At 46.6% G+C, this 26032-nt stretch overlaps 1 protein-coding gene across 1 annotated transcript in view; it reads left to right on the top strand.

Moving 5' to 3' along the window:
* The window catches only part of BFSP2 (beaded filament structural protein 2), a gene marked incomplete at both ends in the record, with an annotated part of 76282 nt that extends 50482 nt beyond the window's left edge, over positions 1-25800 (top strand). The window contains 4 exons of the mRNA XM_081235376.1: positions 15736-15867; positions 22284-22504; positions 25116-25263; positions 25636-25800. Coding sequence (XP_081091502.1) covers positions 15736-15867; positions 22284-22504; positions 25116-25263; positions 25636-25800 — 666 coding nt within the window. The remainder of the gene's footprint in view (positions 1-15735; positions 15868-22283; positions 22505-25115; positions 25264-25635) is intronic.
* Positions 25801-26032: the final 232 nt, after the last annotated feature.

Below are 26032 nucleotides of genomic sequence, written 5' to 3'. Positions count from 1 at the left end.
GGTTTCTTTAACCTGTGCCCTGCTGATGAATGGTGGCTTCCAATCTTTAGCTATTGTAAATAAGACTAGTCACTGACTTTGTATGTCCCTCATTTCCCAATATAGAAATGTATCTGCTGGATAAATTTATAGACATGGAATTGCTGGGGCAAAAATTATGTGCATCAGTAATTTTGATAAACATTGCCAAATTATCCTCTATAAAAGTTATAACAATTTATATTCTCATCAGAAATGTTTGAGAGTGTCCATTCCCTGCATCTTCATTGATACTGTGAGTTCTCACAGTTTGTGATCACTTTGTGATATTTGCCGATATTATAGGTAAAAAATGGTTTTCCAGTATACTTTTTTTTTTTTTAATTAGTTTCTGCTTTATAACAAAGTGAATCAGTCATACATATACATCTGTTCCCACATCCCTTCCCTCATGCATCTCCCTCCCTCCCACCCTCCCCATCCCACCCCTCCAGGCGGTCACAAAGCACCGAGCTGATCTCCCTGTGCTCTGCGGCTGCTTCCCACTATCTATCTACCTTACGTTTGGTAGTGTATATATGTCCATGCCTCTCTTTCGCTTTGTCACAGCTTACCCTTCCCCCTCCCCATATCCTCAAGTCCATTCTCAAGTAGGTCTGTGTCTTTATTCTCGTTTTGCCCCTAGGTTCTTCATGACATTTTTTTTTAAATTCCGTATATATGTGTTAGCATACGGTATTTGTCTTTCTCTTTCTGACTAACTTCACTCTGTATGACAGACTCTAGGTCTATCCACCTCATTACAAATAGCTCAGTTTCGTTTCTTTTTATGGCTGAGTAATATTCCATTGTATATATGTGCCACATCTTCTTTATCCATTCATCCGATGATGGACACTTAGGTTGTTTCCAGCTCCGGGCTATTGTGAATAGAGCTGCAATGAACATTTTGGTACATGTCTCTTTTTGAATTATGGTTTTCTCAGGGTATATGCCCAGTAGTGGGATTGCTGGGTCATATGGTAGTTCTATTTGTAGTTTTTTAAGGAACCTCCATACCGTTCTCCATAGTGGCTGTACCAATTCACATTCCCACCAGCAGTGCAAGAGTGTTCCCTTTTCTCCACACCCTCTCCAGCATTTATTGTTTCTAGATTTCTTGATGATGGCCATTCTGACTGGTGTGAGATGATATCTCATTGTAGTTTTGATTTGCATTTCTCTAATGATTAATGATGTTGAGCATTCTTTCATGTGTTTGTTGGCAGTCTGTATATCTTCTTTGGAGAAATGCCTATTTAAGTCTTCTGCCCATTTTTGGATTGGGTTGTCTGTTTTTTTGCTATTGAGCTGCATGAGCTGTTTATAAATTTTGGAGATTAATCCTTTGTCAGTTGCTTCATTTGCAAATATTTTCTCCCATTCTGAGGGTTGTCTTTTGGTCTTCTTTATGGTTTCCTTTGCTGTGCAAAAGCTTTGAAGTTTCATTAGGTCCCATTTGTTTATCTTTGTTTTTATTTCCATTTCTCTAGGAGGTGGGTCCAAAAGGATCTTGCTGTGATTTATGTCATAGAGTGTTCTACCTATGTTTTCCTCTAAGAGTTTGATAGTTTCTGGCCTTACATTTAAGTCTTTAATCCATTTTGAGCTTATTTTTGTGTATGGTGCTAGGGAATGATCTAATCTCAAACTTTTACATGTCCCTGTCCAGTTTTCCCAGCACCACTTATTGAAGAGGCTGTCCTTTCTCCACTGTACATTCCTGCCTCCTTTATCAAAGATAAGTTGGCCATATGTGCGTGGGTTTATCTCTGGGCTTTCTATCCTGATCCACTGATCTATCTTTCTGTTTTTATGCCAGTACCAGACTGTCTTAATTACTGTAGCTTTGTAGTATAGTCTGAAGTCAGGGAGCCTGATTCCTCCAGCTCCGTTTTTCGTTCTCAAGATTGCTTTAGCTATTCGGGGCCTTTTGTTTTTCCAAACAAATTTTGAAATTTTTTGTTCTAGTTCTGTGAAAAATGCCATTGGTAGTTTGATAGGGATTGCATTGAATCTGTAGATTGCTTTCGGTAGTAGAGTCATTTTCACAATATTGATTCTTCCAATCCAGGAGCATGGTATATCTCTCCATCTATTTGTATCATCTTTAATTTCTTTCATCAGTGTCTTATAGTTTTCTGCATACAGGTCTTTTGTCTCCTTAGGTAGGTTTATTCCTAGATATTTTATTCTTTTTGTTGCGATGGTAAATGGGAGTGTTTTCTTGATTTCATTTTCAGATTTTTCATCATTAGTGTACAGGAATGCCAGAGATTTCTGTACATTAATTTTATATCCTGCTACTTTACCAAATTCATTGATTAGCTCTAGTAGTTTTTCGGTAGCATCTTTAGGATTCTCTATGTATAGTATCATGTCATCTGCAAACAGTGACAGCTTTACTTCTTCTTTTCCAATTTGGATTCCTTTTATTTCCTTTTCTTCTCTGATTGCTGTGGCTAAAACTTCCAAAACTATGTTGAATAAGAGTGGTGAGAGTGGGCAGCCTTGTCTTGTTCCTGATCTTAGTGGAAATGGTTTCAGTTTTTCACCATTGAGGACAATGTTGGCTGTGGGTTTGTCATATATGGCCTTTATTATGTTGAGGAAAGATCCCTCTATACCTACTTTCTGCAGGGTTTTTATCATAAATGGGTGTTGAATTTTGTCGAAAGCTTTCTCTGCATCTATTGAGATGATCATATGGTTTTTCTCCTTCAACTTGTTAATATGGTGTATTACATTGATTGATTTGCGTATATTGAAGAATCCTTGCATTCCTGGGATAAACCCCACTTGATCATGGTGTATGATCCTTTTAATGTGCTCTTGGATTCTGTTTGCTAGTATTTTGTTGAGGATTTTTGCATCTATGTTCATCAGTGATATTGGCCTGTAGTTTTCTTTCTTTGTGACATCCTTGCCTGGTTTTGGTATCAAGGTGATGTCGGCCTCGTAGAATGAGTTTGGGAGTGTTCCTCCCTCTGCTATATTTTGGAAGAGTTTGAGAAGGATAGGTGTTAGCTCTTCTCTAAATGTTTGATAGAATTCACCTGTGAAGCCATCTGGTCCTGGGCTTTTGTTTGATGGAAGATTTTTAATCACAGTTTCAATTTCAGTGCTTGTGATTGGTCTATTCATATTTTCTATTTCTTCCTGAGTCAGTCTTGGCAGGTTGTGCATTTCTAAGAATGTGTCCATTTCTTCCAGGTTGTCCATTTTATTGGAATAGAGTTGCTTATAGTAATCTCTCATAATCTTTTGTATTTCTGCAGTGTCAGTTGTTACTTCTCTTTTTTCATTTCTAATTCTATTGATTTGAGTCTTCTCCCTTTTTTTCTTGATGAGTCTGGCTAATGGTTTGTCAATTTTGTTTATCTTCTCAAAGAACCAGCTTTTAGTTTGGTTGATCTTTGCTATCGTTTCCTTCATTTCTTTTTCATTTATTTCTGATCTGATCTTTATGATTTCTTTCCTTCTGCTAGCTTTGGGGTATTTTTGTTCTTCTTTCTCTAATTGCTTTAGGTGCAGGGTCAGGTTGTTTACTCGAAATGCTTCCTGTTTCTTAAGGTGGGATTGTATTGCTATAAACTTCCCCCTTAGAACTGCTTTTGCTGCGTCCCATAGGTTTTGGGTCGTCGTGTCTCCATTGTCATTTGTTTCTAGGTATTTTTTAATTTCCTCTTTGATTTCTTCAGTGATCACTTCGTTATTGAGTAGTGTATTGTTTAGCCTCCATGTGTTTGTATTTTTTACACATCTTTTCCTGTAATTGATGTCTAGTCTCATAGCATTGTGGTCGGAGAAGATACTTGATACAATTTCAATTTTCTTAAAATTACCGAGGCTTGATTTGTGACCCAAGATATGATCTATCCTGGAGAATGTTCCATGAGCACTTGAGAAAAATGTGTATTCTGTTGTTTTTGGATGGAATGTCCTATAAATATCAACTAAGTCCATCTCGTTTAATGTATCATTTAAAGCTTGTGTTTCCTTATTTATTTTCATTTTGGATGATCTGTCCATTGGTGAAAGTGGGGTGTTAAAGTCCCCTACTATGAGTGTGTTACTGTCGATTTCCCCTTTTATGGCTGTTAGTATTTGCCTTATGTATTGAGGTGCTCCTATGTTGGGTGCATAAATATTTACAATTGTTATATCTTCTTCTTGGATCGATCCCTTTATCGTTATGTAGTGTCCTTCCTTGTCTCTTCTAATAGTCTTTATTTTAAAGTCTATTTTGTCTGATATAAGAATTGCTACTCCAGCTTTCTTTTGATTTCCATTTGCATGGAATATCTTTTTCCATCCCTTTACTTTCAATCTGTATGTGTCTCTAGGTCTGAAGTGGGTCTCTTGTAGACAGCATATATATGGGTCTTGTTTTTGTATCCATTCAGCCACTCTGTGTCTTTTGGTGGGAGCATTTAGTCCATTTACATTTAAGGTAATTATTGATATGTATGTTCCTATTCCCATTTCCTTAATTGCTTTGGGTTCGTTATTGTAGGTATATTCCTTCTGTTGTGTTTCTTGCCTAGAGAAGTTCCTTTAGCATTTGTTGTAAAGCTGGTTTGGTGGTGCTGAACTCTCTCAGCTTTTGCTTGTCTGTAAAGGTTTTAATTTCTCCATCAAATCTGAATGAGATCCTTGCTGGGTAGAGTAATCTAGGTTGCAGGTTTCTCTCCTTCATCACTTTAATTATGTCCTGCCACTCCCTTCTGGCTTGTAGGGTTTCTGCTGAGAGATCAGCTGTTAACCTGATGGGGATTCCCTTGTGTGTTATTTGTTGTTTTTGCCTTGCTGCTTTTAATATGATTTCTTTGTGTTTAATTTTTGACAGTTTGATTAATATGTGTCTTGGTGTATTTCTCCTTGGATTTATTCTGTATGGGACTCTCTGTGCCTCCTGGACTTGATTAACTATTTCCTTTCCCATATTGGGGAAGTTTTCAACTATAATCTCTTCAAATATTTTCTCAGTCCCTTTCTTTTTCTCTTCTTCTTCTGGAACCCCTATAATTCGAATGTTGGTGCGTTTAATGTTGTCCCAGAGATCTCTGAGACTCTCCTCTGTTCTTTTCATTCTTTTTTCTTTATTTTGCTCTGCATCAGTTATTTCCACTATTTTATCTTCCACCTCACTTATCCGTTCTTCTGCCTCAGTTATTCTGCTATTGATCCCATCTAGAGTATTTTTCATTTCATTTATTGTGTTTTTAATCGATGCTTGATTCATCTTTAGTTCTTCTAGGTCCTTGTTAACTGTTTCTTGCATGTTGTCTATTCTATTTCCAAGATTATGGATCATGGAAATAGAATCTTGGATCAGCTTTACTATCATTATTCTGAATTCTTTTTCAGGTAGACTGCCTATTACCTCTTCATTTGTTAGGTCTGGTAGGTGTTTATCTTGCTCCTTCACCTGCTGTGTGTTTTTCTGCCTTCTCATTTTGCTTATGTTACTGTGTTTGGGGTCTCCTTTTTGCCGGCTGCAGATTCGTAGTTCCCGTTGTTTTTGGTGTCTGACCCCAGTGGCTAAGGTTGTTTCAGTAGGTTGTGTAGGCTTCCTGGTGGGGGGGACTAATTCCTGTGCTCTGGTGGTTGAGGCTCGATCTTGTCTTTCTGGTGGACAGGTCCACGTCTGGTGGTGTGTTTTGGGGTGCCTATGGCCTTATTATGTTTTTAGGTAGCCTCTCTGCTAATGGGTGGGGTTGTGTTCCTGCCTTGCTAGTTGCTTGGCATAGGGTGACCCGCACTGTAGCTTGCTGGTCGTTGACTGAAGCTGGGTGCTGGTGTTGGGATGGAGATCTCTGGGAGATTTTCGCTGCTTGATATTATGTGGAGCTGGGAGGTCTCTTGTGGACCCGTGTCCTGAAGTTGGCTCTCCCACTTCAGAGGCACAGCACTGGCTCCTGGCTGCAGCACCAAGAGCCTTTCATCCACCCGGCTCAGAGTAACAGGGAGAAAAAGTAGAAAGAAAGAATTAGTAGAAGAAAGAAAGAGAGAGGGAAAGAAAGGAAGAAGGGAAGAAAGGAAGGAAGGAAGGAAGGAAGAAAGAAAGGAGGGAGGGAGGGAGGAAGGATGGAAAGAAAGAAGGAAAGAAAGGAGGGAGGGAGGGAGGAAGGAAAGGAAGAAAGACAGGAGGGAGGGAGGAAGGAAAGAAAAAGAAAGTGGAAAGAAGAAGGGTGGGAGGGAGGAAAGAAAAAGAAAGAAGGAAAGGAGGAGCGGAGGGAGGGAGGGAGGAAGGGAGAGTAGGAAAAAAAGAAAGAGCAGGTAAAGTAAAATAGATTAAAGTATGAAATATAGTAGCGTTATTAAAATTAGAAAGTAATTATTGAAAAAAAAAAAAAAAAAACCGGACCGATAGAACCCTGAGACATATGGTGGAAGCAAAGCTATACAGAGAGAATCTTACACAGAAGATTACACATACACATTCACAAAAAGAGAGCAGGGGGAAAAATCAAAAATCTTGCTCTCCAAGTCCACCTCCTCAATTTGGGATAATTCGTTGTAAAAAGAGGAAAAGGGCGAGAAGTCTGAAATCTTGCTCTCTAAGTCCACCTCCTTAATTTGGAATAATTCGTTGTAAAAAGAGGAAAAGGGGGGAAAGTCTTAAATCTTGTCCTCAAAGTCCACTTCCTCAATTTGGGATGATTCGCTGTCCATTCATGCACTCCACAGACGCAGGGCACATCAAATGGACCGTGGAGCTTTAATCCGCTGCCTCCGAGGCTGCACAGAGAGATTTCCCTGCCTCTGCTCTCACAGCTCCCGGGTCTCAGCCTTGGACCTGGCCCCGCCTCTGCGCGTAGGTCGCCGGAGGGCGTCCGTTCTTCGCTCAGACAGGACGGGTTTAAAGGAGCCGCTGATTCGGGGGCTCTGGCTCACTCAGGCAGAGGGGAGGGAGGGGCGCGCAGTGTGGGGCGGGCCTGCGGCGGCAGAGGCCGGCGTGACGTTGCAGCAGCCCGTGGCGCTCCGTGCGCTTTCCCGGGAAAGCCGTCCCCGGGTCTCGGGGACCCCAGCAGTGGCGGGGTGCACAGGCCCCCCGGAAGGCGGGGCGGACAGTGACCCGCGCTCGCACACAGGCCCCGCGGCGGCGGCGGCAGCGGCGGCGGCGGGCCGCGGCGGCGGCGGCGGCGGCGGGCCGCGGCGGGCGGGCGGCGGCGGCGGCGGCCCACGCCCGTCTCCGAGGTCCGTGCCTTACCCGCGGCTCGTGCCTGTCACCGGCGCTTCCCCAAGCAGCCCTCTTAATGCCCTCTCCTCGCGCACCAGGAAACAAAAGGGAAAAAAGTCTCTTGCCTCTTCAGCAGCTCCAGACCCTTTCCCCGGACTCCCTCCGGGCTAGCCGTGGTGCACTAACCCCTTCAGGCTCTCTTCCCGCCGCCAGCCCCAGTCCTCTCCCTGCGCTCCGACTGAAAGCCGATACCCGAGCCTCAGCTCCCAGCCCCGCCCGCCACGGCGGCCGAGCAGACAAGCCTCTCGGGCTGGTGTGTGCCTGAGGGCACCGGTCCTCTGTGCCAGAATCTCTCCGCTTTGCCCTCCGCACCCCTGTTGCTGTGCTCTCCTCCGCTACTCCGAAGCTTTCCCCCTCCGCCACCTGCAGTCTCCGCCCGCGAAGGGGCTTGTAGTGTGTAGAAACCTTCCCCCCTTCACGGCTCCCTCCCACTGGTGCAGGTCCCGTCCCTATCCTATTGTCTCTGTTTATTCTTTTTTTCTTTTGCCCTACCCAGGTATGTGGGGAGCTTCTTGCCTTTTGGGGGGTCTGAGGTCTTCTGTCAGCGTTCAGTAGGTGTTCTGTAGGAGTTGTTCCACGTGTAGATGAATTTCTGATGTATCTGTGGGGAGGAAGGTGATCTCCGCGTCTTACTCTTCCGCCATCTTCCTCCGGGGTCCTGAAGCATGTTCCAGTATACTTTTATCTTGCATTTGTCATATGAGGAATGTGGAACATCCTTTTACATATCTTTTTTTTTTTTTTTTTTTTTTTTTTTTTTTTTGCGTACGCGGGCCTCTCACTGTTGTGGCCTCTCCCGTTGTGGAGCACAGGCTCTGGACGCTCAGGCTCAGCAGCCATGGCTCACGGGCCTAGCCGCTCTGCGGCATGTAGGATCTTCCCGGACCGGGGCACGAACCCGTGTCACCTGCATCGGCAGGCGGACTCTCAACCACTGCGCCACCAGGGAAGCCCTCAGATCATATGTTTTGCCCATTTTTATTAGGTCTGGGATTCTTTTTTACTGGTTTGTAGTGGCTCTTTGTAAATTAGAGAAATTAGTCCTCTCTCCGTGATATAAGTTGCAACTATCTTCCCAGCTTGTCACTTGTCTTTTTTTTTTTTTTTTTTTGGCCACAGTGTGAGGTTTGCAGGATCCTAATTCCCTGACCAGGGATTGAACCCAGGCCCTGGCATTGAAAGCTCAGAGTCCTAACCACTGGGACACCAAGGAACTCCCTGTCACTTGTCTTTTTACTTAATTTATGGTAGTTCCAGCTGGCTTTCAAAAGATATTGTTAGCCCGTAAGGAAGTGTTAGTATAGCTGTGTGCTACGGCGTTGTGCCCCAGCGGGTATGGCTGGGGGCAGGAAGGTAGGGTATCAGACTAGGGAAAATAAAGAGACTGTCTCATCAAGGGGGCACCGCCAGTCCTTTACCCCACTACCCAGCACAGCCACATGGAGCGGGGGAGGCGGCCAGGTCCTCATCTCCTATATTGTGTTTTCAACCCCACGACTGGTCAACACCCGTCCACCATGGCACCCTCATCCTCATACCTTCCACCAAGGAATCTTCACTCACTCATTCAGACTCCATTTGTCAACCACAAACCAGGCTGCAGGCCCCATGCTTGGTGCTGTGGACACAACGTCCCTGGCTTCAATTCTTGCTCATCTCCAGCCACTGATTCAGACGATCTCAAAGCTGTCTTAGATATTTCTGAATAGTAACTCTTTCCCAGGAAAAGCGTAGGGATCTCACTTTGAAACTAAGAGATCTGCAAAGACAAAGCGACCCAAATGCGTGAGAACTTAAGGTAAGGGGGCTCGTATCCAGCACTGAGTCTCCTGGCAGGGATAGAGCAGAGGCGAGCCTTCTCGGAATGCAGTGACCTTCGTGACCCCGACCCAAAATGCTGCCACGTAGACGTCTCCAATAATTACTTGCAGATGAAGAATATCGTTTTCTCCTCAGAATACCCCTCCTTGCTGAGCCCCTTCCGCCTCGTTCATCAGCAGGGTGTGCTCACGCACGGCCAACAGGGCAGCGAGTCTGCCAAGCCACACGCTGCTCTGTGTTTCCTTTGGCAGCTTCGACCGAGGCTGGGAATCGGTCCTACACCCTAAAGAGATACGCTTCAACAGCCAAGCAGCTCTCATGTAAGTTCAAGGAGAGACATGGCTCAGCCTAGCCAGGCCAGCTCTTCTGCCAGTGTTGACGTTTCACCGAGTGAGACATGCACTTCTTTTTAATTCCCACTAAGGAGGACGCATGTCTCTGGTGAAGACTGGATGGCATCCAGCTTTCTCCCAGGTGAATCCTACACCTGGCTGGGGTAGTTCAGGTGTGTGTGTGCTGCCTACCAAGCTCTATCCTCAGCTAAATAACATTTATATGATACTGGGTGGCTGCAAAGTGCCTTATAATCATTACAATAATGACAGCCGATCCTCCTGATGAAAAGGAGATTTAATTCCATTCCTGGTAGGTCTTCCTCTTCCGCAGTCCCGAGCCTGCACCTGAAACACGCTGTAGACCTCCAGTAAACATCGCTGGGCATGTTCTAGGGGTAAAGACCAGATTAGGTGCCCGGGGTGTCGAGGGGTGAGCAAAAAGTTGTTCCTGTACACAAGGTGCCACCGTCTAGTGTGAGGTTGGCTGAGGTGCAGGTGAGAGACAACAGACAGAAAGACCACGCCAGGCAGAGTGAGCTGTGCGGGGAAAGCGGGGCCAGCAGGGCATTTACTGAGGGCTTACCGAGCGCCCGACGGTGTCCTGAGCACTTGACAGGTCTGTTCTCATTTCATCTTCCCAGCCCGAGATAGGTATTGTGATTTCATCCATTTTATAGAGGAGGAAACTGAGGCACAGAGAGGTTAGGTAAATCACACAGTTAGACCACGGCAGAGCTGGGATTCAAACCACATGTTCTGACTATAGAATCAACACTCTTAACTGCTACTCTGACCCAGACAGACCTCATGGAGTGGGCGGACCTTGATTCATCCTCTTTTTTTAAGGATGAGCACAAGTGACATCTTGTGTGAGGTTGGGAGGGCTTTGTCTTGAGGGACCAAAAGGTTAGGCCAGACTTCTGTCGGGATCTTTCCAGACCACAAATCTGTGCCTTCGCTGCGGATAAGCTTCTTCTATCATGCAAGATCGGGAACCCCTTTGTCCCCAAGGAGCCCACTGCTTTCCCTTTCTCTATGAAAGTGACCCTAATGAGGTCCGTGTGATCCTGTGAGATCTGAGAAGCTTAAGAGCAAGGCCATTAGCTGTGCTCTGCATCAGAGCAATACTCTCCTAAAGCTGTCCCCCAGCTGCAAAACCCGGAGAGCTTGCGACTTGCTGGAACCCACGCAGCAACTGCTTGGGGAAAGGCAGGCTGCACACGTCCACCCTTGAGGGCTCAGTCTGGACACGTGTTCTGCTAAGAACACACCAGAATCACTGCTCTCCACGTCCTGCCCCTTCCTAAACTCTCACTCTCCCCTCACACCACAGAGTGGCCATTTTTTCCAATCGCCAAGGGTGTTTGGGGGAATGACCGCGCTAATCAGCCAAATGGGTGGGGTGTGGAGATGCCTCTTTTCCCCTCCATTTGCAGACCCTCCAATTCTTCATTCTGACTCTCACTCAACAGCCTGCTGCTCTTTGTCACATCCATCCCTCATGGGCAGCACTGTGCCGAGTTTTAAATTTTAATCTGAAAATTTTTACCGTATTTCAAAATGCCAGCATGCTTTCCTGCCCCAGAAACACAGCTGGAGTGCAAACCTGGGTGGCTCGGCTTGTGCGTAGTGGAGCCCAGAATTCCAGCTGGTTTGCAAGCCTGGGAACCAACATATCTGAACCTCAGCACACATCCCAGCAATGGCACTGAACGGCAGATCCATCTTCCCTTCCCACTCTCAGGAGCTAGAACCACACACCTCCTATTTGGTCTGTGAGGAGAAATCTGTAGGCGTTGGGTTGAAATGGAAACAGAAGTAGAGTTATTATAATAATGAGAAAACATGAATCTAAATAGCCATTGGAGAAGAACACGTAATACTTTTAGGTGAGTTAAAACAACTAACAGTCCCCAGATGAAGGACAAGTATCATCTGTGGCAAGCTGATTTGAGAAGGTCTGGGACGTGATATAAAACAACACTGAAACCCACAGTGATCAAATTAATTTCTTTTTCTCTTTCCATCTTAATTAAAAAGTGGTGCAAGAAAGTTTCCATTTGGTGCTGGGACGTCATTAACACTTCTCTTATACTTATTAATTTTGCCTTTCAGCAAAGAGAAAGCCAGCTTTGAGACTCAGCAGCTTGGCAAGCAACATTTGCTGGAATATAATACAGTGGCTTGCTTTAATTTTATTGATTTTTTTTCAGTTACCTTTTATCTATGGCAAATAATACAGTTTTATCAGTTTCTGTAGCAATCTAGAACTTTGCTGCCATGAACCAGGCATCACGTGGAAGTTTTAAATGCAGATTCCTGGGCCCCACTCAGGATCTTCTTAATCAGAATCTGCATTTTCACAAGGTCCCCCATATGATGTTGACACACTTTAAAATCTGAGAACTTAACTGTAGTTTACATTTTAAAGACATTTATTTACAAAGAAAAAGTGAATTGGTTCAAATAAAAACAGTTTGAATTAGTATTCAGATATATGACAAACCATGCTGATTGTCCAAGAATATTTGGGAAACACTTGGGTACAGCATTTTGCCAATAAAACTAAGACCTGGGGATTCATTTCTCCAGAGACCAGTGTGTGCCACTGAACTACCGAGTACGTTATCTGGGTCGAGAGGAGGGACAATTCATTCAGTGCTAGGGCTATGGCCTTGGCCAGCAGCTTTACCCCAGACCTGCCCACCAAGGCTTTAAAACATGCCTCCGTGGGACTGGACTTCCCCTCATGCCCGGCTCTGACCCATCCTGTGCTGGTGATGTTTCCCAACTGCTCTCTGCAAGGAAATGTAAACATATGTTTTTATGTGCCAATCAAATTCATAACACTACCTAAAAGGTAACATAAAAGTTTCTGTTGATGTTCTCTTTCTGTAGTTTTAGAAATAACATATTTTAAGATAAAATACTTTGCTCTTCCATTGGCATCTATAGCTTCAGTGTGACTTGTTATTTCTTGCGAAATCCACCAACCATTTTTATAATTCTGTCATCAACAATGGTGTCACAAAGTCAGATTACAGAAAAATGCTTGATTATTAATATCTGATTAAGCAAATAGTCTCTCATATCAATGATGAATGAGGATAGCTCTGCTATGAATTTTGGTTAATATTTGGATGAGTTCATTCATCAGCGTCGTGAGTGACTTCTTTGTGAATCACATGATAATTTTCAGATACTGGAAGAATAGTCCCTCTAATTTTTGTGCCATTCCCAGTGCAATAGCTACAGACATGACCCACTTTTAAGTTTAATCTGCATTATTAACATTTTCTGCATCCCTTTCTTAAATCTGGACCATCAACAACACAATAATTCAAACCCTGATTTGTAGTGTTTGCCAGTTTCCATGGTGTAAATACTCTCACCGTGGTTGATTTCAAACTACTAACATGACGTAAATGAACACAAAGTTGGGAAGAGATGTGCAGGAGCACAGCTTTATGTGTTATTTCTACCACACAAGTACCATTGATGTAAATTACCTCAGTGGCATAGATAATGATAAAATGCAAAATAATTAGCCAGTGATGTGTTTATTTATTACCCTTTTTCATATAACTTATTTGATTGTAACTTGATATGATCTAATTTTGAATGATGGCTACATAACCACCAGATCACAAAATTCCTGAAACTTTAACACTTGGCTTTTGTGAGCTTTTAAGAGCCAGCTTCAGTTCACGGCTGCCCCTGGCCACTCTGACTCCATTTGTCTGCCAGGGTACCCCTCTCCCACACAGCCCATCTGGCCAGGCCCCAGCCCCAGAGGGAGGAAGAAAAACCGGGCTACTGATCACAGGAGTTGGTGAACCATGAGGGTATTTTAGAGGGATCCACCTTCTCTTTGAGGGAGACAGCTCTAATTTGGAAGGTCTTAAGTTGAGGCATTGGTGGAATTGGCAGCATTAAGTACTGGTTGTTAACAGCACAGCACTGGGGTCGGCTGCTGGGCCTGAGTCCCAGCTCTGACCATCAGGGCCATATGCTCTTTTTTTTTTAATTTTTAAAAATTTATTTCTTTTTGGCTGTGTTGTGTCTTCATTGCTGCACACGGGCTTTCTCTAGTTGCAGCGAGCAGGGGCGACTCTTCATTGCGGTGCGTGGGCTTCTCACTGCGGTGACTTCTCTTGTTGCAGAGCACGGGCTCTAGCTGCCAGGGCTCAGAAAGTGTGGTGCCCCCGTCTTAGTTGCTCCGTGGCATGTGGGATCTTCCCGGACCAGCGTTCGAACCCGTGTCCCCTGCATTGGCAGGCAGATTCTTAACCACAGAGACACCAGGGAAGTCCGGGCTATTTGATCCTGAATAAATAGCTCAATCTCTCTGTGCCTCAGTTTCCTCATGTAAAACAGAAATAACAATGACATTTGCTTCACAGGGTTGTAGAGATTAAATGATATATGGACTTAAAGCAGTTAAGGGAATTCCCTGGTGGTTGGAGAACTAAGATCCCACAAGCCACATAGCACAGCCAAAAAAAAAAAAAGCAGTTAACAAAGTGTTTGCCACAAAATGCTCAATATATATTAGTTATTGTTAGTAGTATTCAACTCATAGTGGCTTTTTACAAACTCATTTGTTGGGTACTACATTCCTTGTTACACATAGAAAATATATATAGCCAATATTTGCATGATTTTAAGGTTCTAACAGCCTCCACGTGCATAACCTGATGGGAGCCTCATAGTGATCCCAGGAGGCAGTCATCATATGATTATCATTCCCCACTCAATGTCATCTACAGGCGGAGACTGGAACTCAGAGAGGCTGAATGATGGCCCGGAGACACACAGTCACGGGCCAACCAGTCAGAGCAGGGTCCACGGGTTATGTTCTCCTTCAGCTGCTCCCAAGCCTTTAACGGACATTTTTGTTGAGCTCTTTATAGCCCCCAAACAGCAAGAACTGGCAGAATTACTACTGAGATGTGAGCCTTTTGACTTGGGATTTCTTAGCCAGTCAGTTAGGTTGGACTATTTGCACATAATTCTGTAAATAAGTATTCATATGTGGTAAAGATGGCAAATTCAGAAAGCCAGTAACTTAGGAGAGAAAGCAGTTTATTTTCTCCTACATCACTGCCTTGTAGACATTTTATCAGACTGCACTGAAGATAAGTGAGGGAGAGCTCTCGTGTTTTCCCTTTTCCCCGGCAAAGAGGAGTAATCAGAATATGTCCATCTTGCTCTGGGGAGAAGGTTCAAAGCACAGAACTTCCTCCTAAATTCACAGGGTGGTCAGATGGGTTTTTACAGGGAAACAGGGACTATCAGGTCAAGTTTGTTCACTCCTTGTTTGAGCAAGGTGTGGGGCAATTGGAGCACTGGAAAGGGTTACAAATTCCCAACGTTTATCAAAATTACAAACGCCTACTTTTTTTGGTATGGGGGCTGCATTGGGTCTTCGTTGCTGCACACGGGCTTTCTCTAGTTGCGGCAAGCAGGGGCTACTCTTCATTGCGGTGCGTGGGCTTCTCACTGCGGTGGCTTCTCTTGTTGCGGAGCATGGGCTCTAGGCTTGCGGGCTTCAGTAGTTGCAGCATGCAAGCTCAGTAGTTGTGGCTCGCGGGCTTAGTTGCTCCGTGGCATGTGGGATCTTCCCGGACCAGGGCTCAAATCTGTGTCCCCTGCACTGCAGGCAGATTCTTAACTACTGAGCCACCAGGGAAGTCCACAAATGCCGATGTTTTTGATTCAGCAGTTCCACGACAGGAATTTACCCCTCAGAGATCCTCCCATGTATGGAAAATGAGGGACGGCATCATTGTTCATAATAGGCCAAGACTGGAAACAAGCTAAGTGTCCACCAGTGGGGAACTTCCAAATAATCATAGTACTTCCAAGCAAGGCATTACCATGCAGCCCTTAAAAAAAATGTAAGTGATCTATTTATACTGCTATAGAATAATTTCTGAAAATATGTTAAGTACCAAGGCAAGGAGGGATGCTCATACACATTTATTTATAAATATATGAAATATTTCTGGAAGGAGATATGAGAAACTAGAAACAGGAGAACAAAGTAAGTAGGGCACAGGAAGAAAAGGAGACTTTCTACTATATATCCTTTAGAAAATCTTTTGAATTTTATTCCATTTGCATGCATTATATGTGCAAACTAAATAAATGTTGGAATACAAGCTGGTGTGGGCGCCGATAGAAAAAGAGTGATTTTTAAATCAAATGGCTGTTTGCTCTGCGTTAGGGGCTGCGGAGTGGTGACTGGAGAAGGTAAGAGGGAAGGACGGGCTCAGGCCCTGGTTCCCCCTGCTCACCCCTGCCTCTCCACAGCAACAGACGGAGGTGGCCCGCAGGGCCCAGACCCAGGAAGAGAAGCTGGCTGCTGCCCTCAGGGTGGAGATGCACAATACTTCCTGCCAAATCCAGAGCCTGCAGGCTGAGACGGAATCCTTACGGGCCCTGGTGAGTGGGCCAGGAACAGCCTTGGCCTTTCCTGTGTGAAGTTTTACTCTCAACTGTCTAACTGTAGTCATATGGGTTTCCCATCTCACAGCACATGCATTTTGAGGCCTGCAAAGGATCATCCGATACCAAATGACAAATGTAGTAGACACAGTTAGTGCCCCGGTGAAATTCCCTTCACCAGGCTGCTGTCATGACTGTTGGCTGCTGATGCCACAGATGCCCAGAGACTTGCCCTCCGCCAAAAAGAAGACCTGGCCTAGGATGGTAGGCATGGCCCACCCCCAGTCCTCAGCCGTCGCCCAATGACTGACTGACAGTGGGGTTTAAAAGCCCAGTCCACTTGCTTCAAAGTGGACTCTGCTCTGTGGTGTAATCCACACTCCAGAGCTCTCCAAGGGATCAGGCTGTAGCCAGAGTCCAGCCAAGAGCACCTCCTGGCTTAACACTTTACATTGCCCTGAACCGCTTTCCTTCTCCTCCTTTTCCTGAAAGGAACTCCTTAATTGTTGACATGTGCCAGGATCCCTGTGTCTGGCTCTGCTTCTGGGGAACCCAAGCAAAACTAGTAAGCTAGTTAGCTCTTCAGACTCACTGTGGTTTGTGGATGGATCTCTTGCATTATTAATTATTATTGTTAGTTAAAATGATGATTAATAATACAGTAATCCACCCTCTGATCTCTGGGATGGACTGAAGTTCTGTTAGGGTCAAGCACGGCTCCTCCTGGATGCCTCCAGGGGGCCATGTGTACTGAATCAAACCACAAGTGTTTGTACACACCAGAGTGCATGAAGGGGTTGGGTTGCATAAACCCCGCGCAGCTGAGGTAGTCTGGACATCGTTGAGGCCCAAGAAGCCCCTCTCTCCCATCAGCCTCAAGTCCTGGGCTACTTGGGTACCCATTCTTCCACCACCCCCCATAACCCTCATCTCAGTATTGCCACCCATAACAGCTCCATCACAAACCGCCAGCCCCACCTCCCACTGTAGCCACAGCCTGCCACAAAGTTAGCTCAAGTATTTGTTCTAGTTGGTTCCCCTCAGAAACAACTTTTCCTCTGCCTGCTGCCAAGATCATCCCACCACCCCCAGTTCCCTTCCTTCAAGAGTCTTCAGTTCACTTGGTCCATTGTCCCCGGCAACAAGGTCACATGGTGCCCAGTCAGCTCAGGGAAGATGCTCAGTCTTGCTACAACACGACACACGTCTCATTGCTCCACTTTTCTCCGAGTCATCCTCTGATGGGATCTGGGTCAGTGCAAGGGGGTGTGAGGAAAGGACCTGAGGTGAGAAAGATCAGGAAACTACAGCCTAAATCACTGCTACTTTAACTAAAAAGTTGTCTGAAAGAGATTGCGTTGTTCAGTGTTATGTGGATTTTATGCTAATCAGTTTTATTCACCTGCCATAACCCTTGATAAACATCCTAAGGTTGGGAATGCAGTGGCTTTAGACACAGTTAAGAGGCTGCCATTTCTCCCCCAGATGTCCCTGTGGCTGCCAAAGTTGCCACTGTTCTGGTGATAGAAAGTTCCAGGCAAAAGGTGAGGGATGTATCCTCAAGCCACATCATCAGAAAGGAAGCCTGGAGAAATTGCAGCCTAAGTAGCTGGTGCACATCACTCAGCTCACATTCCACACACACGTATTGGGAGCCTACTACGTGCTGAGCCCTCCCTTAGGCTTGGGAGAGGCCATCAAGAATTAAATGTTTCCTGTCTTCTAAGCGCTCATCACCTGATTGGTAAAAGAAAACCGGTACACAAATGACAGAACAAAGCAGGGGTACTTCCTGTGCTGCCCAGAGTGGATGCTCCAGCAGTCTCCATCCTCACACGCCCCCAGCCCGCCCTTCCCTCTGCCCCTTGGCAGGTGCTGTCACCAGCACTGCTCTGCAGAGAAGATGAATGTCCTCCAACTTGAGGTCTCCGGCTTCCATTTCCCACCTCAAAATATCTCTGAAGCTTTATCCACCCTCTCCTCCCTTCGATAGACTCCACCTGTCCCCTGTTGCACCATCTGGGCCATTCCTCTATCTACCGTCCCCTCTCTCCTGCATTATCAGTGCCCCCATCCCCTGGAATTGCCTGTGGGTAAAATAGAAAGTCTTCCTTTGCCAGACCTGCCAATACCACCCAACTCGGGCTTCATTTTAATGCCCAGAGCTCATCCTTTGCTTTCCTGCACTTGAGCCCTTGCATGTGTTCTCCCATGTCTAGAAGGAGACGCCTCCCCCTACTCTGCCCCCTCTACCTGCTCCTGTCATCGACACCCTGGGCACAGGTGAGGTGGAGCTCACCGAAGTGCCACACCCACCGTGAAGCCTAGACCCTGATTCCAGAGCTGGGGGGGGGGTGATCCCTCCCACCTGCCCCCCACTCACACTCAGAGCCCCCTGGTTCATGTGGTTATATCAGCTCACGCACTGAACTCACATTAACTCCTGGAGGGCAGGGACCATGTCTAATTAGTTTTATGTCCCCAAAGCACTTGGTACAGTGCCCAAAACACAATTTCTTCACTGATAGAAACAGTAGTAAGAGCACGCTCACCTGCATTCTCTCATCAGAGCTTCATGGAAACATTAAGTAGGGTGGACCGTGACTGCATCCCATTTTGCCGAAGAGAAAACGGCGGTTCAGGGATTTTCCCACTAACACGAGTCATAAGTAGAAAGGCAGAGCTCTCTGGCTCTATCACGCACTAGACGGCGGCCGTCCTGTGGAGCTGGGGACGGGAGCTCAGACCCTGGAGTCTTGAATCCTTTCTCCTCTACTCAGTAGCTGTGTGACCCCCCGAAGATGCCGTTTTCTCCCTTGTACAGTGAGGATCTATTTTGGTTATCACATCCACCTGCTGTGTTAGTGGCCCAGGACAACAGGAAATCATTTGTTCATTTATTCAGCAATTTAGGGAGCGCTCGGCAGAGATGGCTCTTCTCCATCCCATGTGGCACCTGCTGGGGCTGGAACGTCCAAGAATGGCTGCTTCAGCTCACACGCCCAGTGCCTCAGCTCGGCTTCTCTTTTTCTCTCTCCACGTGGCCTCTGCACGTACCTGGCTTTGACTTCCTCGTATCATGGCAGTCTTACATTGTTGGACTCCTGACATGGCATCTGGCTTCCCTCAGAGGGTGAGCACAGCAAGTACCAGGTCTCTTAACACCTGGGCTTGAAAGCCCCCGAATATCATTTACGCAGCATTCTGCTGGTCAAAGCAGTCACAGACCAGCCCAGATTCCACAGGAATCTGCCTCTTGATGAAACAGTGGCAAAATCACAGAGAGAAAGTGCAGGTGGGACGGAGATCATTGTTGCAGCTGCCTTTGGAAACGTGATCAACCACTGAACCATCTTAGGATTTTCCTCATAAAGTCATTGGCATGAGTAACTAGATAATGCAGGTCAAGCCCTTAGCACCGTGCCCGGCATGAGCAGTCAATGAATGGTGTCTGTTATTAATTATCATTCTAAAATTAGTATTATAACCACCAGGATAGTAGCCCCAAGTTGGCATCATCTGATCACCACACCTAAACCCCATGGTCCTGACTATTGGGACAAATAGGACAAGAACCGCCCCCGCCAGAAGGTGGAGCAGTGATGTGCTGGCTGGGCTCAGAACCCAGGACGGGCTGCCTCTGTGCCCTGTCACTCTACCAGGTCACAGTTCTGGTCGCTGGGCCCTGCAGGCAAGGTTAGGAGCACAGGTGAGCCAGGACAGGTAGCGCACACGTCTACAGCTTTCCGACATGGCAGACTTCATCCAGCCAGCCTGCTACCCTCAGTCACAGCAACCTGTGCACACACAGGCCCTCAAAGCTCTGTAAGCCTCAGACAGCCGAGCTGGTGACATTGGCAGCTCCTTTGCCAACAAGGTACTGTTTATAGTGGCAGCCAGGCATCAGTAATGGTGTCTGAGGGCCCCTGAGCTCTGTGTTCAGTCAACTCAGACCAGGAATGGAATTCAGTCCAGAAATCACAGGTCACCATTTTACTTTCCGGAGGGCTTAGCAATTTAAGGAAGTCCCTTCAGATCTCTAGAGACAAGAGCAAGCATGCTTTTGTGATCTCCGTTTGCTTGCCGGTGCTGTGTCGTGAGTGGGCCGGGGCAGGAGACCCACAGCAGCAGCTGATTATAGAGACTCAAGCACAGGCATCTCTGTGAGAACCAGGCCAAGATGTCAGGGACATAGGTGCAGAAGCTTGACTTGGACTCTAAGGGTGGAATGGAAAACACGTGGCACCTCTGATAGGTGTTCCCATGAACCCACCTTGGGCAGTGGGTCCTAAGTCTTCAGCGAAAAACCCCAGGCCACATGGAAAAGTCACCACGTACACAGGGCAAACACTATAGACAGATGATCCAAACCTGATTCCATGAAAGGTTTTTCCAAATCACAGGTGTTACAGGTCCAATGTCAACAACCACCACCCACAAACCAAGCAGTTTCCTGATGAAGGGAGAAAACCCAGAGAGGTTGGAACAAATGATTCTCAAAGTCCAGGTGACCATTTCTGCCTCCTCACTCCATGGAGGGCTTTTCAGGTCTCACCAGCAAGATAATAACCAGACCAGACACTGATCTAGATTTACTTCCACTAATCACATTTTGCCACCTGTAGACATACCTAGGATGGGAATCTGACTCAACTTCCTCATATCCTATGGAATTGGGAAGATTTAAATAAGATAATATGGCGGCCCCTGCTTAACAGCAGCCATGATTCAAGATGACATCATGACCAAGAATCTTCGATTTCAGCCACAGTGGTCAAAAAAGGGTATAGAAACTTGTTTCATCAAGACTTGACTCAGTCCAATTTAGAAAGATATTTATTTATTTCTTATGTGTTATATAAAATAAAAAGCCAGGTGCTAAATTATAGAACTACATAATTACTACTACTAAGAGATGTTAAAGAGAGAGGCATACCATTTTTTTATTGGTCAGCCCTACAGTTTGCAGGGCTTGGTATACGGGAAGAGGAGAAGAAAGTTTCAGTCCAGTGGGGAGACAAGGCAATAAGTGCACCATGATACAAGTGCTGTCATTTGGGCAACACACACACACACCTGTTCTGTGCCAGGCCCTGTCCTGTCGCTGGGGTTAGAGACTAGGTTCCTGCTCTCAAGGAGCTCAGCATCTGCTAGAGCAGACACGCCCCTATGAAGCTCAGCCCGGTATGATAAGTTCAAGGGCATGCATGTGCTTGGGTAGCTGTGAAACCCAGAGGAGGGACACCCTAACCGAGCCTGGTGGTGGCAGAGGCAAGAGGGCATGGAGGACGTCTTCCCAGGAGACGTAAGCCCTGAGCTTGGACGTGGGGTGAATAGGAGGCAGCCAGGTGAGGAGAAGGGGAGGTACAAGCCCCGATTTGGACTTTAGACGGTGCACTGTGGCTGCTGCGGGGGGATACAGAGGGGGAGGAACCACAGGCAGGGAGGTGAGCTAGGAGGCCACGGAGGTTACCCCGGGTGAGAGGTGATAAGAATCGATCTGGGGCATTGGTGTCTGGGCAAGAGGGGGCACGTATGGGAAAATGTTTCAGAACGTACAAGAGGTAGGACTCAGTCATGCCTGAATTTGGGAGGGAAGCAGGATCAGGGCCCTATCTTTCCCCGGTTTCTAGCTCATGTGGGTTCACCACCAGCTGGAGCACAGGAGAGGAGGGGCCAGCAGCTTCCAAAGGAAGCCGATGGCTCCGTTTTGGACACCTCGATTTGAATGGGGCCCATGGCCTGCATAAATTACCGGTAAGAACCTCAGTACCGAGTCTGCTTGGGGGAGAGATCTGTGCTGGACGCATCAACACAGGAGTCATCCACAGAGATGACCGAGCTGCGAGTGGAGTGGAGACCAACCTGCTCAGGGAGAGGAGGGCGCGAGTGGGCAGCAAGGGGCACAGGAACTCGCAAGATGAGCTACTAAACCACTAAAACCACAGGGAGCGTGTAGAGGCCAGAGACATTCGTTCTGACTGCGGGACTCTGGGAGGAATGCCGAGGAGACTGCGTTCCAGCTGGACGGCGGGTGGCGGTCCCAGGGAGCAAGATTTCTGTGAAAAAACACCTGCAAACTGCCCCGTGTGTGTGTGTGTGTGTGTGTGTGAATCTCCCTCTCTCACTTGTCCTCTCTCATTCTCTCTCATCTGGCTCTCCGGTTCCTGTCTCTCTCCCTCCCCACCTCCACCCCTGTCAGAAGGATCAGTGAATCAGACTAAGCAAGACTCTGGCCTCCCCAGGAGGATTCATTACTTCCCCACTGAGCCCCGTCAGCCCGTCAAGGTCATCGTCCTGGGAGAAACAGACAGACCAGGCCGGTGCCAGCCCCTCCCACTGCTCTGCCCATCTCCCTCTTCCAGGGCCCTGCCCATCGGCCTTGGGTCTGGACCGTATTCCCTCTCTTGTAGAAACGAGGCCTGGAGAACACCTTGCACGACGCCAAGCACTGGCACGACATCGAGCTGCAGAACCTGGGCGCCGTGGTCAGCAGGCTGGAGGCGGAGCTCCGGGAGATGCGCACAGAGGCGGAGCAGCAGCTGCAGGCCCGCGAGCACCTGCTGGCACACAAGTGCCAGATGCAGCGGGACGTGGCGTCCTACCATGCGCTGCTGGACCGCGAGGAGAGCAGGTGCGTCTCTGCTTGGCTTTGTTAGGAAAGGAGTAGACACTCATGGGTTTAAGCTAGACACTTTTTCAAACGCTATAGAAGTAATTAGTGTAAAAAGGAGAAATCACCTCCCAAACTTCCCAACACCCAGCCCCACTCCCACAGCCTGTGTCCTTCCAGGATTTTTCTATTCATATATACGCAAATATATAGACAAAAATATATTATGTACTTATGTATGTATACGTATATGTGTGGATGTCTGTATGCATTCATAGATGCAGACATACAGCCACACAGCATATACATACCTATATGTGTTCATGCATACTTCCTACCATACATGGTAGCAGTTAGGATTGCTTTCAGCTGCCTGTGATAAAACCTAATTAGTGTAGCTATAAACCAACGCTCCTGAAACTTTAATATGCACTCAAAACATGCCAAGCCTGGGCACCTTTTTAAAATGCAGATTCTGGGCATCCCTGGTGGCGCAGTGGTTGAGAGTCCGCCTGCCGATGCAGGGGACACGGGTTCATGCCCCAGTCCGGGAAGATCCCACATGCCGCGGAGCGGCTGGGCCCGTGAGCCATGGCCGCTGAGCCTGCGTGTCCGGAACCTGTGCTCCTCAACGGGAGAGGCCACAACAGTGAGAGGCCCGCGTACAGCCAAAAAAAAAAAAAAAAAAAAAAAAGCATATTCTATTTCTGAAGGACTGGGGTGGGGCCTGAAACTCTGCATTTCTGACAAAACTCTCAGGTGACACCTATACTGCTGGTCCACAGACCACACTTTGAGCAGCAAGGGCATAAACCATGTTTACCTAAGAGTTCCAGAAATGAGGTAGGCCAGCCTGTTCCGTGATATCAGTCAGGTCCCAAGCTCATTTCATCCCTCTGATATACCATCCCTGTCTTCATCTTTGTCACCCCCAATTGCCAAATGCCTACCACAGCTCCAGACATCGTAACCAGACATCATGCATGGCCAGAAAAAGGGAGGCAAGAGGAAACAGCAGAAAGGCTTTTGCCTGCATGGCTCACTCCTTTTTTCAGTGAAGGAAAAATGTTTTGGGAAGGCTCCAACGGACTTTTCCTTCTATCTCACACGACCAGACCTACCTGCAAGGGATGCTGGGAAAGCAACTATTTAGCTTTTCCAGCCTCCATCCTGGAGAGAGGCAAGAGGTTGGGAATGGCATGGAAACGTCTATGTATATATATGTGTGTATGTGGTATATATACATATATGTATACACATGCACATATATATGTAGTCTTTTTTTAATGGGTAAGGATTCCTGTGGCATATGCATGAGTCTTGGGGCTTAGCTTCCTTGCCAGCTTTTTAAGGAAATTGAAGCCTTTATCACAATTCTATATCTTCATATTGCCCTCCAAGGTCCCTTCCGTCGCATACATTGAATGAGGAAGAGAATACATAGTAGAATAGCAGCTCTAAGAGACAACTTATTGATTACGTAGTACAACCCCTCCTGATTCCAGAGAGAATAAGAAGGCCAGAGCAGAAAAGGATTTGCCATTTGCCAATGATCAAAATAGGAGGAAGAGGCCGAGCTGGGCCAGAGCCTAGGCCTCCTGGGTCTCCAGTGTGCTCTCTACCATCTCTTTCTCAGAAGGCAAGAGGGCCACATGGAAGCAACCTAACCCTTGCTCTTTCAAACAAAAACATGTCATCCTGCTCCTTTCCAGCTGTCTTTTTATTGGATTGATTTCTGTTGATTATAAAAGCTAGATGTTTGTAACAAAGCTAATTTTTTCAGATGCCTATGAATATCTGAATACACAAAATCGTATTAAACAAATCCAAAAAGTAACAAGATAGACTGAATTTACTTCAAGAATATAAGGACTCCACCCAGTGAGTGCCTGCTATGTGCCAGCACGGTCTTAAGCTCTATGTTATCGTCATTTCTCCACAAAACCCTGCCAGAACTACATCATTATCCCCACTTGACAGACAGGAAACAAAACCTCAGAGAGCTTAAATCATTTGCCCACGGTCACACAGCTAATTACCATGGAGGTGGGATTTGAAAGTCAAACTGTCTTGTTCCAAAGGCCAAATTCTTTCCATGAGGCACCTGCCTTTCATATAATTCTGTTGTGATTTCTTTACTAATTTTCATCATCCATTGCTTGTCTCACTCAAATGTGTTTGCTGCGTTTGGTTTGTTTGTTTCAGCTAATGGAGAAACACCCTCTTTTCATGAAGAAAATGCTGCCTTCCTCACCGAGTGACCAACCAAGTTCCTTGAGGAGTCCCCACCCCCTCACGCCCCCCAACCCGCCTCTTCCCTCCCCCTCCCCACCCCCATCCCAAGCTGGATTCCCTGCTGGATGCCCCAGTTGGCTCAGCTTGAGCTGAAAAGCTTCCTGGAAGTGGAGAGTGTCCTGCTGCCTGAATTCAAATAGTCTGTAGCTTGAGCAGCCTCCCTTGCCCCTCTCCAAATAAATGCTTTGTGTGTGGCTTCCAGTCTGCCCACCTTGTTCAATCCACTGTCGGATGGAGATGGATATCGCTTTACCTGCCTGACCTTTCCTCCTGGGGCTATTCTTAAAGGCTTCTGGAAGGGTCCTTGAGCGTGACGCCATCTTCCCTGTTGTTCAAGGGTCAGCTGCTCTTGGGTTTATCAACATAAATGTGCTTCTTGGGCAAGAGTTGTGCTCGTGGCGGGCAAGATTGCCACCACTGGAGGCAAAAGCAACGTTCTTGCTACAGAGGGGGTCTGCGTGTATCATGACCACAGGCGTCACAAAGTATTTGGGTGTCTTTCACGTGCCGTTCGTGGGTAGTAATGCACAGACACACCCGCTTCACTGATGTTGGCAGAACACTTCTCGATCAGCTTAAAGGGAGCTTCAGTTTAAATCTGTGGGGGATGAATTAGGCTGTGGTTGCCTACACTTGCAGCCTCAGAATATACTTCCAGGGTCCTTCTCCAGCCCTCTCAGGGCCCAGGCCAGCCAAATATAGTTCATGAATCCGCCACATACCCAGCCAAGACTCCCCTGCCTTCTGATTAAAACTGAAACCACCACCTGTGTCCTAGCGCAGTCTCGCATGCCTCCAAAACCACACACACGCAGCCCAGACTTAATTTCTCAATTCTTCCCCCAAGCTTCTGTCAGTCCACCTGTCACACAGAATTGCAGACCAAAATATCCAAGCTGAATCTCCGTCCTCACGTAAGCTGCTCATCCAGACAGAACGATGTGTCCAATATGGGCGCATTGGAAGACACCCTCCCTCGGTACCTGGGCTTCCAAATAGCCAAGGCCGACATAAACAAATGAAATCTTATTTACCCTTAAGAAAGCTGGAAAGAGAAGCAAGGCAAGACATTAGGTCTCCTGGTTGAAATTGTTCCAGCTGCTTTCCCTTTTGGGCTTCCAGGATCAAAGAAATTGTAATAATAAGTCCCGTGGGCAGGACAGCTATTTACAGTTTGTATGGCACCTTTGCACAATTCCCTCTGTTGTTTGAGGCACAGAAACCATCAAGACACCACCTAATGCTGCATTTCAG

This window comes from Mesoplodon bidens, assembly GCF_964165515.1.
Source record: "Mesoplodon bidens genome assembly, chromosome: 5".
Lineage (NCBI taxonomy): Eukaryota > Metazoa > Chordata > Mammalia > Artiodactyla > Ziphiidae > Mesoplodon > Mesoplodon bidens.
This window is presented reverse-complemented; position numbering and strand designations above follow the sequence as displayed.